Genomic DNA, 17304 nt, shown 5'->3' with positions numbered 1-17304 from the left:
GTGACGCAGATGGCCTGTTTAGGGCCGAGCACTCCACAACCAGCAAAGAGCTCTTCAGTGAGCTGCTGCAGCAAGCTCTGGGGGGTCTCACATAAATAGGGCTGTGATTTCACAATCACTCCCCAAAACAATTAAAATTAAACCCTGCCTCATTTTAATGAAGCAAAGACAAAATCGGGCTTTGACAGACAATAACCTGAATGTCCAGGACCCACATCCGCAGAACTGGCTAGAGCGAGTGATGGCTGACGCTTGAGTCTGTGGCGGAGAGGAGCAACCCTGTGAGATGAAAAGTTAGCGTAGTCTTCTCGTCTATGTGTGGGGTTCTGGGTCCCAGCAAGGAGAAGGCTCTGCTTCCTTTCTGCTATAGAGGTTTGTGTGCCTGGGCTATGGGTATAACTTGGGGTTTCCCCTTGCCTTCCATACCCAATGCCTTGGGATCTGTCCCTAGCACCATAAATAAACCAAGTTAATGTGACTGCTAAGCAGGACCTGGGAACTCCGCCCTAAGTCCTTGTCACACATGAAGTCTTTGCCCTCAGTGGCCACATATGCAGTGCAGGTTAGATGGTGACCTGAAAGCCTGGCATTCTGGAATATTCTAATGGTCTTTTGAAGACTTTTTAAAATATTTATTCTACAGTCCAACCATAATTTCACCTCCCTCCTTGCCTCCCAGTCCCTCCCACCACCTCTCCTCTGCCTCCCCTCCACCCCAATCCACTCCTCCTCCATTTCTATTCAGAAAAGGGCAGGCTTTCCATGGATATCAACAAAACATGTCATGTCAAATTGCAGTAAGACTAAGCACCTCCCCTTGTATTAAAGCTGGAAAGACAACCCAGTATGAGAAATAGGATACCCAAAGCCAGCAAGAGTCAGAGACAGTCCTGGATCCCACTGTTAGGAGTCCCACAGGAAGACCAAGTTACACAACTGTAACATATATGTAGAAGTCCCATGCAGGCTCCCTGATTGTTGGTTCAGTCTCTGTGAGCTCCCATGAGCCCAGGTTAGGTGACTCCATGGGTTTTCTTGTGATGTCCTTGACCCCTCTAGCTTCCACAATCCTCCTCCCTCTCTCCAGCAGGATTCCCTAGTTTGGCCTGTTTGCCTATGGATCTCTTTTGAGGACTTCTGAAGGGCTGAAGATTCCTGGGCAGCTAGCTCCCCCGCAGGGTGGGTCACCGAGCTGGTGTTAGAGTAGATGACCAGGCTGCTGCATCCTGATGTGGATACATTAAGTAGGAAGATGTGCTGCAAATGGGAATGAGCCCCGAGATAGCACATAGATTTGAGGGTAGCTGCTGGAACTGTTCCTGTCCACTGGGGCAGTGAACAAGAGTGGGGCACCCACAGTGCATATGCTTCCGTCTTCAGCAATGGGTCCTAAGCAGTCTCCAGACCAGACTCCCGTGAGCTGGGGCCTGTGTGCTGTGTCCCGTGTGCTGTGTCCCATGTGCTGGGGCCCGTGAGCTGGGGCCCGTGTGCTGTGTCTCCCCCTCCACTCCTACATTCCCTGCCTTTGTTCTCCATGCAATAATGGTTCACAGAGGCCCCAGCTCTACTCTGACCTCACCAAGCCTCAGGCTGTATAGACTTTCTCTCCCCACCTCTCTACAGCCTGCCCACTCCCCATCCTCTGGACCACGGGTTGACCAGTTATCATGGAGGAAATAAAGCCTTTCTTAGGGCTTTGTCAGCCATGGCTTCCCTACAGTATGGCGAATGACCTGGCCATCTCTATCTGTCTACCCTACCCTTGGGCTGTGACTTTGGGTTTCATTTGTTCATCTAGTAATTATGAGGCACCTGCTGTATACACCTTCCAGGTCCAGATGTGTGACTTTGGGGGACAGGCTGCCCTATCGGATTCCCGAGGCCCGGCCAGCTGTGTGAAGCATCATTGATGCTGGATGCCAGTGAGGCAAAGCAGGAGAACCTGGGGGCGGAGGTTTTGGGAAAAGCAGAAGTGAGTGGGTGCAGAAGACCAAGAAAACCTGACTCTCTGTCAGCTGTGGGATCAAGATCAGGCACCAAGAACATTTGAGTTTTATGTGCACACGGCTGAGACCACAGGAAGCTGCAAATGTGTTTAGATGTAAACATCTTCTTACCTCTGGCTTCAGTGAGAGACGGGTTTTAAAAGAAAATTGCCTTTCTTGGCCAGCTACCGTCTTACCGACTGCAGTCACGGCCAAGAGTAAATCCACCCATCTCCATCCTGGTGCGTGGGCAGAGGGACGGGGAAGCCACGACCATCACGACCCAGTGCCCTTCACTCGAAGAAGAAGCAGGAGCTTCTTGCTGCAGGCCATGCAGACTCCCAGCAGGGAACAAAAATGAGAAATTGCAACCTGTCCTCTCAGGAAAATCTCTGGATTTAATATGGTACTAGGAGAAAGCACAGAAACATTTCACCAGAGATCCATGGCCTCCTGGACAGGCTTGATCCTGAGGATTATCTGAGCATTTTTTGAAATGCCAGGGCAGGGACCAGGGAGGCCTGTGAGTGGCAGAGCCACTAGCCACGGAATATCCAACTCCTTCAGAGGCCAGTGCCCATAGAAGAGGCCAGTGTGTGGGTATGGAGACCTGTATGAACTTCCATGTGTAACATGAGGGCCTGCTTGTTGGGGTTTGTGTCCTGCCCAGTTCCCACAGCCGGTAAGCCCTCAATGAAAATCACACAGAGGTCTATATTAATGATAAACTGATTGGCTCATTAGCTCAGGCTTCTTGCTAACTCTTATAACTTATATCAACTCATTATTCTTATCTATGTTAGCCACATGGCTTGGTACCTTTTTCAGCAAAGTGGGTCACATCTTGCTTCTTCCATGATCTGGGCAGGACTGGGGAGGGAGCTTCCTTCTTCCCAGAATACTTCTTTTCTCATTGCCCTGCCTCTACTTCCTGTCTGGTTGTCTCGCCTATACTTCCTGCCTGGCTACTGGCCAATCAGTGTTTATTTACAACATAATTGACAGAATACAACTGTCCCGCACCAGATGTGTCTACATGGATCTTCTTATTGTGTGTGTGTGTTTGAGCATGTGTGTTTATATATGTGTGGTTCTGTGTGTGTGACATGTATGCATATTATGTTTCTGCATCTATGTGGAGTGTGTCTGTATCCATAACTGGCTGTGGATGAGACAAATGAGCCCTGTTTGGGTGTGATGTTCTCTGAGCTACTCTTGTCCCTTGCTCCCCATATCCTCACCAACAGCCTTTGTCCAGATTTATAACTATGCGGTGTTATAAATTGTGGAGCATCTCCTGTCCCCTGACAGGTGACTGTGTCCTCCTGCTGTCGCCTTAGGGCCTTGCACACCATGTATTTTTTAACCCTAGGCTGAGGGCCTTTTCTGAATGGACCTTTCTCTGTCCCTTCTTCCCTCCCTCTTCTCCACCCTCTTATACACACATCTGGAGTCCAGATGTGATTCTGCCCCCATTGCTTCCTCGCTTGAATACGCTGAGAATAACCCCAGGTGTCAGCAACTGGAAGCCACATGGTGAATCTTTCCAGCTTCAAGTCATTTGAGCAAGGCAAATACTCGATGTGGGAGGTTCTGGAGCCTCCCCGCTTCCATCCTTTCCTGAGGACAGAGCGGCCGGCTACAACCATCCCCAAGTGAACAGACTCTGGCTCGGCGTCATACATTATTTTAATGCAGACATCACTTTAAACCAGTCTTTTGCCATCTGTTCTGTCCTCTCATAACAAACACAAAGGAGCCCATGGCTCCTCAGCAGGGAGCGGGTGGAAGGGCTGTCTGAGTTCCCACTCCCCACTCCACAGCAATGCTTTCCTCGTTCTCCAGACACAAATCACAGGGAAGTGCTCTCCCCTGGCCTGCCGGCTTCCTTCACACAGTATTTCTTCTCCACAAGGTAAACTATGAAAGAATCGGAGTGTCCAAGGTCTGTGCAAAGAGCCCCTGGCCACGGTGCTCAGTGGATCACTGCTGCTGTGTTTCAGAAAGCGCTTTTGAGTGGCCCAGAAGATGACCAAAACACAATAAATTTCCTTAAAAACAAAAACAAACAAAGAAGCAAATAAAAACCTTAACTGTATGGTGGGTTCTTTTCATCACAGCTGTGGTTAAATCTTCCTGTAGCCAGAAGGACGGAGCAGTAGCCAAACGCGAAGCAGCAGCATCTATTCTGGGGCGACTAGAGACACACGCCACTCACTGACACCAGAGGGCTCCCCTTCATCCAGTGCTGCTAGGCCAGCATCACTCAAGACGTGACTGTTAAGTTTAAAACCCCGGGTTAATGGGAGGGAATTCCACCGCCACTGATGTAGTAAGCCAATCAAACCGAATTAATAAATCCAGGTTTAATCTAAGCAAAGCACTCTCAGGACTGTTCTGAACCCCATTTCAGGGTATGAAACAGTGGGTCCCTCCCCTGGAGTTGCCTGGGAAAGCTTGCTTTTGAAACCTCAAAGCCCGCCCCAGTGACACACTTCCTCTAACAAGGCCACACCTCCTAATCCTTCTAATCCTATCAGACAGTTCCACTTCCTGGTAACCAAGCATTCAAATATATGTGCCTATGGGAACCATTCTTATTCAAAACACCACATTCTACTCTGTGGTCCCCATAGAATTCTAGCCATATCAAAATACAATGTGCATTCAGTCCAACTTAACACTGTTTAAAACTCCGAAGTTCAAAGTCTCTGAGACCCAAGACTATCTCTTAACTATTCTTATACCCAGATCTATGGAGTCCCCCATAAACCAACAAAGAGACTGAGTCCCATGTGAAAAGACAAAGGCCTTTATTCTTACACAAGTTCACAAACTCGTTTCATGTGTTCAATATATTGACGCCATTGGAGAGTCCCAAGCTTAATTGGGGTGGGGTTTTTATAATAGCAGAGGCTGGGGTGAGGGATTTCTAAGGTTCAGGACCCCTGATTGGCTGACATTTGTCTAGGGGTGTCCTGGTGAAAAGCGATGGGTGTATGCTGGCAGGTGATCCTATCTACAATGGTTGGAACATTAAGAATTTCCTTTGAATGGTCTGTTTCTGGGTGGAGCATGGGTGGTCTAGGTTTGTGGTCTTGGAACCAGGTATTGTCTTAGGGTAAACAGAGACTCAGGGCCTTCCTGTTCGTCTATAGGGCCTGTCTTGGCAGGTGTGTACCAAGCTGCCTGGGTCCTACAACTGTAACCCCAGGAAAATCAAAACCAAAAAGCACACCACACTTCTGATGGCACAAAATATACATTACCATTCCAAAAGGGGGGAAAGGGAGCATTGTAAGGAAATACTGGACCAAAACAAGAGCGAAAACCAGCTGGGCAAACTCCAAACTCTGCATCTCCAAACCTGATGTCAAAGCACTCTTCACATCTCCAACGCCTATCAGTTTTGTTGACTGCAGCCCCATTCTCTGTCTTGGGCTGGCTCCACATAAGGTGTGTAGTTCTCTTTGGCGGGTATCACACCACTCTGGCATCTCCAACAATCTAGGCTTCACCTTCACAGCGTCACACAATGGCCTCTCTGAGCTCCCATGCAGGGATACCCCTGATACCCTCGTGTCCTCAGGGTCTCTCCTGAGCCTTGGTGGGAGACCCCACAACCCCTCTCTTGTGTTCACAACTCTAGAGCCAGAACCAGTGGGTGGATGGTGTCAAGTTCTGTTGCCGTCTGGGGCTGGAACTTGTCCCCTAGTTCAGTTACATTCCGATCAACTTTCTGTTGTTGATGGCTCCTTTAAATCCTTTTAACAAGTTGGAAGCCTAGCTGTGTGGAGTTGTGCCCTGAGGTCACCGCTCCCTTTTCTCCATTTAGCATCCCTCAGTCTTTCCTTTAAACGTTTTATCTCCTTGAGCACTGGAACTCCCGGCTCCTACATTTCACTTCCTGGTGCTCTTTTTCTCTTCAATTGTGCATTTTGCAGTCTTTCCTCTTTACTCTGTTGCTCCTTCTCATTGCACATCTACCTAAGAGTGACCACTAGTAGCCACATAACACAGGCAGTACTGGGCAGTCGTGGAGTCAGTGACCACTAGTAGCCACATAACACAGGCAGTACTGGGCAGTCGTGGAGTCAGTGACCACTAATAGCCACATAACACAGGCAGTACTGGGCAGTCGTGGAATCAGTGACCACTGATAGCCACATAACACAGGCAATAATGGGCAGTCGTGAAATCTCTTCCAAGGCCATTAATCCAAAACTCTTCAGTTTAGCCTCTTGCAAGTTTTTAGGACAAAGACAGAAATCAGCCATGTTCTTTGCCAAAATTTCACAAGAACAGTCAGTTTCTAGGCCACTTACTAACATCCTCCCCTCTGAAACTCCTTGAGCTGGCCCCACACTGCTCTCAGCACTTCTGTCCTTATTCCCACTAGGATGGTGCATTAAAGCTCCCTTAACACTCTCAGCTGCTTTCCTAATCCAAAGTTCACATTCCACCAACAAGTAACATGGCTAGGCCTGTCACAGCAACACCCCACTCCTGGTATCAATGTCTGTCTGAATCACTGTTCTACTGCTATGAAAAGACACCATGACCAAGGCAACTCTTATGAACAAAAGCATTTAATTGGGGGCTTGTTTACAGTTTCAGAGGTTTAATCCATTATTATCACGGCGAGGAGCACAGCAGTAAGCAGAAAGGCAGGTACTGGAGCAATCACTGAGATGAAAGCCACATCCTGATCCATAGGCAGAAAGAGAGGAAAAGAGTCTGCAATGGGCTTTTGAAACTCCAAAGCCCACTCCCAGTGACACACTTCTTTCAACAAGGCCACACCTCCTAATCCTTCTAATCCTGTCAAACAGTTTTACTCTCTGGTGACTAAAAATTCAAATACATGAGCCTATGGGAGCCATTCTTTCTTTCTTTCTTTCTTTCTTTCTTCCTTTCTTTTTTTGAGGCAGGGTTTCTCTGTATTGCTTTCATTCTATAGACCAGGCTGATCTCAAACTAACAGAGATTCACCTGCCTCTGCCTCCCAAGTGCTAGGATTGAAGGCATACACCACCACTGCCTGGCTAGAAGATCATTCTTTTTCGAGCCACCATAATATGTGATGATAAGTAAAGACTAGGGGCCCACAGATTTGAAAGGGGGAAGAGATGGGATAACAATGTAATTATATTTTAATTAAAATTTTAAAATCAAGTTATCCCTAAAAATGAAGAAAGAAAGGTGTTCTCTATTGAGATGATTTTTCTGGGAATTGGGAGTTTTCTGGAGTAGCTTGTAGTTTGGTGTTCAGATGAAGCTGGAAAAAACTCTGTTCTCAGGCTTCTCTCACACCTCCATTGGGAGTCTTGTCTTATTTCATGCAAAGAAGTGACCCACCCAGCAAGATCCCTGCTTTTGGTGTGAATGGAGACTTTGGTCTGCCACTTTTTGGTGGCTCAGCAGTTAAGAGCACTGCCTGCTCTTCCAAAGGTCCTGAGTTCAATTCCCAGCAACCACATGGTGGCTCACAACCCTCTGCAATGAGATCTGGTGCCCTCTTAAGGCAAAGACCTGGTCAGTCATTCTCGTCAACTTAGATCATGAAATCCAATATTGACAAGTGCAACAGAACCATCATATATGGACTGCCCATGCATGCTTCAGCATTGCCAGGGCATAAGTTGCTATGAGAACTCCTTCAGCTAACAGACTTTATTTATAGTGCATGGTCTCATGCACTATAAATGCAGACGAAAAGCATGTGTGGTTCTCTTGGCTACTGGATTTGATTCCAGTTCCCAGCGCATGCAGAGGACTGCAGATCCCTATTCTTTCTGTGAGTTTATCCCCAGATAAATAAACCTTTGTTATACTCCATTTCAGGCTATTGTAGAACTTTTTTGTATGCCAACAAAATGGCACCCAATGTGGGGCAATTACATCCACATAAAACCTGAGAGAGCTTAGGAAGGAATTCTAGACACAAAGGAACAGAGGTAAGCACAGTTTCTTAGTAGCAGCATTTTTCTCGGGTGGAATCTGTTTGCTATGATATGGGATTGCCCTCTGTATGCTGTGAATATGTTTTATTACCATTGGTTAATAATAAAGCTGTTTCAGCAAATGGCTTAGCAGAACATAGCCAGGCTGGAAGACAGAGAGAGAGAGACTAGGCAGAGTCAGAAAGATGCCACGTAGCCATTGAAGGAGAAAGACACCAGATCAGAACCTTACTCAGTAAGCCACAGCCTTGTGGCAATACACAGATTAATGGAAATGGGTTAATTTAAGATCTGAGAGTTAGTTAATAAGAAACCTGAGCTAATAGGCTAAACAATGTTGTAATTAATACCAGTTTCTGTGTGATTATTCAGGTCTGGCCAGCCGGGAAACAAAAGAGCAGTCTTATTCTAAAATAAATTTTATTCAGTTTCATACCACATCACAGCTTGGCATGGAACTTAAAATACTGAGGACCTAGGATGTAGCTCAGTTTGTAGAGTGTTTGCCTAACATGCATGAAGCCATGGGTTCAGTTCTCAGCATTGTATAAACTAGACTTCATGGATCATGACTGTCATTCCAGGACCTAAGAGGTGGAGGAGGATCAAGAATTCAAAATCATTCTCAGTTACATAGCAGATTTGAACTAACTTGAGCTACCTGAACTCCTGTCTCAAATAATAATAATAATAATAATAATAATAATAATAATAATAATAATAATAACAATCTTGAAATGTTGTTCCTTGTACCTCCCTGTTACCTGATATGCCTCTGGACATGAGGTTGGTTGTAGGCAGAGACTGCTCATTCATTTCCTGGCCACCCAGACCCAAATAATCACACAGCAACTATATTAATTACAACACTGTTTGACCAATAGCTTATGTATTTCTAACTAACTCTTACATCTTAAATGAACCCCATTTCTATTCATCTGTGAATCACTATGAGGTTGTAGCCCACTAGTAAGGTTCTGGCCGGCAGCTGGCGTCTTTCTCCTTCAGCAGCTACATGGCGTCTCTCTGACTCCACCTACTTTCTCTCTATATCTCTGTTCAGATTCCTGCCTGGATTTACTCTACTATGTCATTGGCTGAAATAGATTCTTTAATAACCAATGGTAATAAAACATATTCATAGCATACAGAAGGGAATCCCACATCAGTTGGTGGCACTCAGTAACACCCCCCCCACTGCCCATTGATTGCCCTTCTGCTACCAGTGGTTGCTGTCTGAGCCCATTGAATCTCCAATTCTTGGCATCTTCAAACCATACATCAATACCAAAGTAGCAAGGACTTTTATTCAGAAGAGAAAGTGCAAGGTAGACATAGGCAGGGAGTGGCAGGTGTGAGCCAGGGCACTCAGGAGCCCGTGTATTCCTGGAGACTCTTTGGGTCCTTGAGGAAGAGATACTGGTTGTAGGGTGGGGGGTATGAGTGTGTTTCTGCTCTGATAAACTTTTGACTGACATATGGAAACTTGGGCCTTTTGTGCAAACATGGAATATTTTCATCATATGCATAGGCATTAGATGGTAAATAGGAATTTTTCTCTAAAAGATCACACTAGGACACGGGTTACCTTATTGTACATACACCTAAAACCTATTCAAACTGGATGGGCTCTTTTCCTCTGGGCTATGGTTGACCACCATAGGGAAGTGACGTTCTTAGGGCAGAGTGACTGGTTGCTTTGTTGGGGAAGAGACAAGAGTGTTCTATGTGAGAGAGATGTTGCTAAGCCGTCCCAGCTGTATCCATGCTGCTCTAAGAGTGTGGCCGGGCATCAGGCCCACAAGGAGTCAGGATGTCCTGAGTGTGTCAGCCCCACCCCTGCAGCAGACTCATGCCTTTGTCCTTGTGTCTTTCAGATCAGATCTGACAAGGACAATGACATTCCCATCCGGTACAGCATCACAGGTGTGGGAGCCGACCAGCCCCCTATGGAGGTCTTCAGCATTGACTCCATGTCTGGCCGCATGTATGTCACCCGGCCCATGGATCGGGAGGAAAGAGCCTCTTACCATGTAAGTATCCATATATGGAACATAGCAATAGTGGGTGGTAATAGACTGTCCACTCTTCCACAGCCTTCCTGGTAGGGTGTCAGCAGCGAGGCTCACTTCCATCTGGCCCCAGGGGGACCCTGGCACCTACCAGATCAGACAGGTTTGCTCAACAGAATCATCAAACATTACAGTCAGGCCCGACCCCAGCACTTGCAGGCCAACTGAGCTTTAACTCTGCACACTGTCTCTCTGAGAGCCTCAAGACAAGAGCTGCACAGAAAGGAGGAATAGTCAGAAAAGAGAGGCTGTGGGGTCTCAGCCGCCTGCTTGCCCCACCAGCACGGGACATGAGGGGACAGCCAGGTCCCTACTTCTCTCTGATGTGATGACCAAGTGACACTCTGCCTGGTTCCCCAAGCTTTGTGAGGGCCAGGGCCAGCACTTGACCTCTGGGAGCCTTGGGTGAGCCACTGAGGCCACCCTGGACTCAGGTCTCTCCCCAGCATGAAGAGATCTCAGCTGTGACATGGTTATAATGATATCCATCATATCTGGTGGATAGAACAGAGGTGTGGTCAGGGTGTCGTGTGTGCCTGTGGCTAAATGCCAAGATGTTGAATGCCTAACGCTTTGACCATCATCTGAGAACAAAGGTGGAATTCTCAGTTTCTGCTCCCTGCTGTCATATTAATTGCCGAGACTTCTTGCTTCCGCTCTGTGCTGATTGCAGGCTAACCCTGCTATTCCTCAACCCGATGGCCAGTTCAGGACTGGTCATCCATCTCTCCACTCCAGAAGGAGGCTCCATGTGCATATCCACACTATATCCTCAGACAAAGCCAGAGCCTGGCCCTGAAGCTGCTTACAGCCCATCTGCGTAGAAGCAGGGATTACAGGAGGTTGAGTCTGTCACTGGCAATGGTTACCAACCCCCAACCAACCCCCAAAGAGTCTTGAGGAGCAGGGTGGTGTGCCCAAAAGACTGGCAAACCAACCTCAGGAGAGCCACAACAGTCTCCTGCCACGAGATGACTACCCGAGCCTATAGCTGCAGTTTATAGTCCCAAGAGCAGGAGCTGCTGCCCATCCCGTGACTTCTATGGAAGAGCTGAGTGACCCCGGTCAGACTCAGAGCATCAGCCCTTCAGATGCCCCTCTTCCGAGATACTTCACGGTTCTTCCAGATACCCCCTTATCTACTCCCTTCATTTCTCATCTGTCTGTTCATCTGCTCACGCTTACATACACCTTCCCATCCACTCACCATCCGGTCACCCACCTATCCATCTGCCCATCCAGGTAAATACCTAACTGCTTACACATATACCCCCCTGCCCATCCAGCCATCTACTTATCCATCATCCACCTGCCTCTCCACCTATCCACTTATCCACCCATGCTCCTCCCATTCATCTATCCACCCATCTGCCCATCTATTTACCTATTTACCAACCCACCATCTATTCATTCATCCACCCACTTGCCCATCCTAACCACACATCCATCCTTCCATACAAGGTTTATTTCTTGAGCATTCGACGTATGTTGGTTCCTATGTTAGGTGCTGGGAAAACATGAATGACTGGAGTGAACATGGGCCAAGTTTTGGGGAATGTGCACCGTTCTAAGCTGAGGAACAACTGAATTTTTCATGGACCAACACCCCTAAGGAAGACTGGGTTCCAGGTTTTCAGAACCAGACATAGGTTGTGGGAAGAAGCAGGGGTGATGCTGGTACCAAGAGCATCTCCCCATCTGTGCCTGGAGATGCTATCTGAGCATCCTCACTTTGCTTCTCCTGTGGTGGAAGCCAAGGTCAGGGAGAGGCAGTGAGGAAACAAATCTTGTTGGTTCGGGTGGAGAAAGAGATTCCCTCGGGAGCCAGAGTTGGAAAGTCATCGTGTCCTTTTTGAGCAGGAAGATGATTTTGTTCCCAGGCTGAAGAACTGAGGAAGAAGAGTTGGAGCAGGTCTCTACCCCGGACTTCATGTTCGAGGCTGGCAGGCTGTTTAAGGCTGAGGCTTGGCTCGGGTGCAGACTTAAGCAGGTGGTAGTAAGTGCCCAGCTTGGCTGCTGGTTTCTACACAAGAAGGGTCAGTACTTCCCCAGGGGCCTTGATGGGCCTTGCCTCACTCTGCGAAGTCCAGGTAACACTTGGCAAAGCTATGGAAAGGACCACTCTGGCAGGCCTCCTCTCTCCACCTGTCCTTCTGTCTGCCTCATGCACACATGGCTTCTGGAATATGTCCTTTAAAGACGCCTGTGCCCAAGTCGGGGGGAGGGAGGCTCAACAAGATGTGGGTTTGAAGTTGGGAGAGAGACAGAGCAGGGATAGCCCAGCCCGCTCGCCGTCACCTTCCCTGGGGGACAGGTCACCTGAAGTCGGCTCTGTATAGGAGCAAGTTGCTTCCTCACGGGCCACGGAAGGAAACCACTCACTGATTAAACTTACTTCTTCCAAGATTAGACAGATTCATTTTTAATTATCGTGGTCTATAAGAGAAAACCCCTGGCCTGAGGAGTTTCTGCTTTCTCCTTCCTCCTCTCCCTGAGGCCTTGACTTGAGGGCCCTATCAAGTCGTCTGATTTCCCACTAGAATGTTCTATCTTCCCTGTGCTTTAGGACATCTCCAAAATTGCTTTCATGCTTCTGGGACGTAGCAGCTGTTGGCAGGGCTGTCCCGGGCAGGAAACAGCAATAACTGGACCTTCTTGGGCTCCCTTCCTCCGCATCTTCAATAATCTCCCTACTGGAAGTTTTCAGGCCTGCCACCTTCAGCCGGTGGTGGTCAGTGTGCCGTCCACTCTGCTGTCCCTGCCCCTGCTTGTCATGTGTACAGCACAAGCGTGAAGCGGAGGGTGGGCCTCTGGTCCAAAATGTAACAAGGATTTCAAAATAATGAAACAAATCATACGCGTTAAATGGCACACCATGAGCACAGAGTATCCATGACCAACAGGTCCTATGTGTCCACCTTTGACAAGGTGTGAGGATGACGTCACTTCTGCAGAAACCAGGCATGAAAGCCCACAAGTCTCGCCTCTCACTCTCGCCCAAGTCGGAGCACCCAACACAGCTACTTCAGTTACCTGGGGGAGAACCCTCCATGCCAGTGTAGAGAGCAGTCTGGAGCCAACAGGATGCCTTGTGTGTCCCCTCTACCCTGTGTGAAAGCTCAGAAAGGAAGACAGATCTGCAGTAGGGGCAACCTACCAGAGGATGGGCAGGCATCTGGGTCCAAAGACAGCACAGCAGGTCCCCAAGGTCCTGGTCAGCTTGGACCTCCATCCACCCCCTCCCTGTCAGCCTCCTCCTGCCTGAACCCCTCCAGCCTACCAAGCCCCTGGCTCAGTGCTGCAGAAGTCCTGGCCGCAGGGACAGGGCCTTCCACATACTTCTCACCACCTCAGCCCACCACACGCTGCCACTGTATACACGCAAAACCAAGGACAATCTGTCAAGGCTACTGGTTCCTGAGATGTCCTCATTCAACATGCCTCTCTCCCCCCCTCCCTTCCTCTCTCTCTCTCTCTCCCTCTCTTTCTCTCTCCATCCTTTGCCACACTGTGCATAGCCCTACAATGCAGCAAGCAGAAGAGGTGGGCCAGAGCTAATGCCTGTGGGCTCACTGCAGACACCTAAATCAGCATCCTCTCCCACAGCTTGTTCAGGCCTCTCGGGAGCAGGCATCTAAGCCCCAACTGCTCGACTGGGCACAAGTGGCCTAGCTCAACCCCTGTGAGAAGACAGAATGTCCTGTCTGCAGGGCACCTGTCCAGCCCAGGCATGTGAAAACCCGGGGAATCCGGGTGACTTTGGCAGCGCAGACCCAGGGGACCCAGGTATCCACCCGGTTTCTGCTCCCATGACCCCATCTGCACAGAAGGGAGAGCCAAGGCTCACAGAAGTTTCTGGACCTGTCAATCTCGCCTGAGCCCCACCCAGGGGCCTCTGCCCCTTTCTCCAGTGAGCTGGGAGCTATTGTGCCACCCAGCGCAGAGTGTCCAGGGAACCACCCACACCAGAGACAATCATTGTAGCACTAATCTAATTGGTCTTAGTAATAAAAACACAAAGTCAGATATTAATTAGGGGGTGGAAGCTGAACGACCAGAGAAGCAGAGCAGTCAGCCACTAGTTCCTACCTCTACGAAATCCTCAGACCAAATGGGGTGTCCTGTCTCTACAAGTCCTCAGATTGAAAGCTGTCTCTATGAAACCTCGGACTGAATCCTGAGCTCCTGTCTCCTCCTGCCCAGCCATGTCACTTCCCTAGTACCGGAATTGAAGGTGTGAGCCACTGCTGGGCTCTGTTTCTCTTGACTAATTCAGCCTCACGCAGCCCAGGGTGAACTTGAACTCACAGAGATCTGCCTGTTTGCCTCTGTCTGGGATTAAAGGTGTGTGCCACCACTGCCTGGCCTCTATGGCTGACTAGTGTGGGTAGCTATCTCTGCGCTGGGATCTTCAGGCAAACTTTACTTGTTAAAGTACAAACAACCATGATCACCAGTCATACCCCTGATGTGGCTGCCAGCTCTGACGTGTCTGTTGCTCCGTAGCTCCGAGCCCATGCGGTGGACATGAACGGCAACAAGGTGGAGAATCCTATCGATCTGTATATCTATGTCATCGACATGAATGACAACCGCCCCGACTTCATCAACCAGGTCTACAATGGCTCTGTGGATGAGGGCTCCAAGCCAGGTAAGGCTTGGCAGATGTGCTGACTTTGTTTCTTGGGAGCCCCATACATCCTGCGGGACCCACACGTGGGGTTGGAACACTGCACGAGTCTTTACAACCCCCATCCTCACACACCTCAGGGTATCAAGACACTGCAGAGAGTGGACACTGTAGCAACAGGGAATAGCCTGGTGAACCTCACGCCTTGGGTGAAGAAGGAGAAGGGAAGAAGGGACTATTGAGAAAGAAAAGATGGATCCTAGCCAAGGGAGCAAACTTTTTACCAGACTAGAATTGATATAAAATTTTAAGAAAGAATAGACGTGGAGGACGGAAAGACAGCAGAAGAGTGGACAGACAGAGGAGTGGGGACATTTTATACCTGGCCACTGTTCGTCTGCATGGGGTCTCATCTGAATAGGTAGGAGGAGGTGTTCACTATCTTGTAGTTAATGTTTGGGGGGGGGGGGCGAGTGTGAACATGGGTGTCCCCGTGTGAGTACACATGTACGAGTGTGTATGTGGAGGGCAGAGGCTAACCTTGGGTATTGTTCTTCACGTCATCACCCACCCTGTTTCTGAGACAGCGTCTCACTCATCCAGAAATCTCTGCACCGGCTAGACTGGCTGGCCCAAGCCTCAGGGATGCGTCTGTCTGCGCCTCTCCAGCTCTGGGGTTTTTATCATGTGCCTCTGTGCCTGGTTATTTTTACATGGGTTCTAGAGCCGGACACAGGTCCTCATGCTGGCAAGGCAAACACGTCATCAGCTGAGCATCTAAGGCAGTAAAAGGCGCAACACCACTTGTCCTCCAGAAAAATGGCCGTCTGGGCTGAGACCCGGCAGTCATTAGGGGTGAGACTCTAATTGTTTGTATCCTGGGTCAGGCTCCAAGAACTTAGGCTTAGATTGTTAGAGCGGGAGATTTTGCCTTGGCCTTTGGTCTTTTTGTCTCTGTGGTAACATGTAGACTAGGCGCTGAAGTGCAGGAGAGGGGACCATGTGTGGGAAGAGAACCTAGGAAAGGAAGAAGCTGTGCCAACCTGAGTCAGGAAACCAGGCCAGAGACCAAGGCCCATCAAACAAGCAGACCCTTCTCCCAGCCCAGAAGGTGAGCCCGTGTCAAGATCTCCGTCCCCCTGAGAACTGACCGGAGAGCCTGGAGAACAGACCTGGAGGACACATGGCTTTACCTCACTATGAGTCCGGTCTCAATGTCTCTGCATTCCACAAGTATTGACAAGAAGGTGTGCCACTCACCAGGTAGCCGTGAGGTCACTTTAGGCGCAGGCAGCTATGTATGGGGGTCACAACACAGGCACCCACATTCCGAACCCTGCTGGAGGCCTACGTAGAGGTGCAGGTGCTAGCCAGCCTCACACCTATAGGCCCACTAGCTGGGTCTCTTCAGGAGATTTAAGCCTAGGGATTAACAAATTCCTGTGTGATCCCACCGAGCTGTCTCCTGTCTTGAGGACTGGGAGGACATCATTGGACAAGCTTTCCCCTGGGGAAGGGTAGAAAGGATGAGGCCATGGGAGCCTCTGCTGAAGGTGCCAGGCATAGCCATTCAAAACCCGTGACACCCAAGTAAGCTTGAAGTTCAAACAGACAGCAAGCCACTCCACATGGGCTCCAGTCCCAGCCCTGGAGTTCTGCAGAGTACCGGGCAACACGGGCAGTTTCTTCTCGGAAATCCAGTGTAAGCAGAGCCAGGGCAAGCTGTCCTCCACGAGGACACCTGCTCCCCCGGCTCCGTGGGCCCCATGAGGGGTCAGCATCGTCTGACTAGGGCAGGAGGGCGAACATTTATCACACTCTCCTCCCTGGGTGGAGGTTGTCATTGCCCCGTCTCTGGGGACTGCTCTTTCAACATGGCGATTGCATTTTCGAGTGATTGTCTTTCAGGACAGCGAGACACTGGCGAGTCCAGTGTCACCGGAGGGAACAGGATGTAACATTATTTCTGCAGAACCATAGGCAGCTCATCTCAAGGCAGTCTCTTGAGGGACAGGGGTAGGCGGTGGGCGGGCAAATTAGCTACAAGCAACCGAAGAAAACGAATGAGGGCAGCCAAGGGCACCTCTTGGAGGGACTGGAGGGAGGCACAGGCTCAGCTGGGGTGTGATTTTGTTAGCTCAGAGGCAAGTGGCCTGTCGTCCAAGACCTAGGACTTATCTAAAGAGCCTGAGGGTCTCCTCATCTTTCTCTCACAAATCGAGCTAACCAAACCTTCTTTTAAAGCAAACAGAAAAATATAATTAGGATATTAATAGTTTAAAAAAAAACCAGCATGTGTAGCTGGCATTGACTCGTTAGGACCACAAAAGCAGTGTGGTACCGCACTGCCTCTCAGAAAGCCCCATAGCCATGGGGCGGGCAGATAGACAGTGGGTCCTTCCCAGAGCTGACCAGGCAAGGGAAACCCTCGCAGCTCTGAACCCTGCTCCCGGAACACTCACAGAAAGCTTTCCAAGGACTGTGTACGTCCTGAGCGACCTTGAGGGTTCCTGGGACTTCAGAATCTCTCTCTGGTCCCTGGCGGAGTCACATGTTCAGACCAGGTGTGGGATGCGGCCTGTTGATGTCACTTTAACCCAGCATCTCCCTCCAAGGGCCCCCAACCCTTGGACCCCAACCAAGGGCGAGGATAT

The 17304-nt window shown here is 49.3% G+C and overlaps 1 protein-coding gene across 2 annotated transcripts in view; it reads left to right on the top strand.

Annotated features, from left to right (window-relative positions):
* Cdh4 (cadherin 4) overlaps positions 1-17304 on the top strand; it is a 495273-nt gene that overhangs the window by 408650 nt on the left and 69319 nt on the right. For both annotated transcript variants that reach the window (XM_085696922.2, XM_085696921.2), the window contains exons 5-6: positions 9826-9981; positions 14527-14671. In XM_085696922.2, the coding sequence (XP_085553048.1) occupies positions 9826-9981; positions 14527-14671 (301 nt within the window). The remainder of the gene's footprint in view (positions 1-9825; positions 9982-14526; positions 14672-17304) is intronic.

The sequence above is a fragment of the Myodes glareolus genome, chromosome 10, assembly GCF_982192425.1.
Source record: "Myodes glareolus chromosome 10, mMyoGla1.1, whole genome shotgun sequence".
NCBI classification, from domain to species: domain Eukaryota; kingdom Metazoa; phylum Chordata; class Mammalia; order Rodentia; family Cricetidae; genus Myodes; species Myodes glareolus.
Note: the sequence above shows the minus strand (reverse complement) of the source record. Positions and strands in the feature narration are given on the sequence as shown.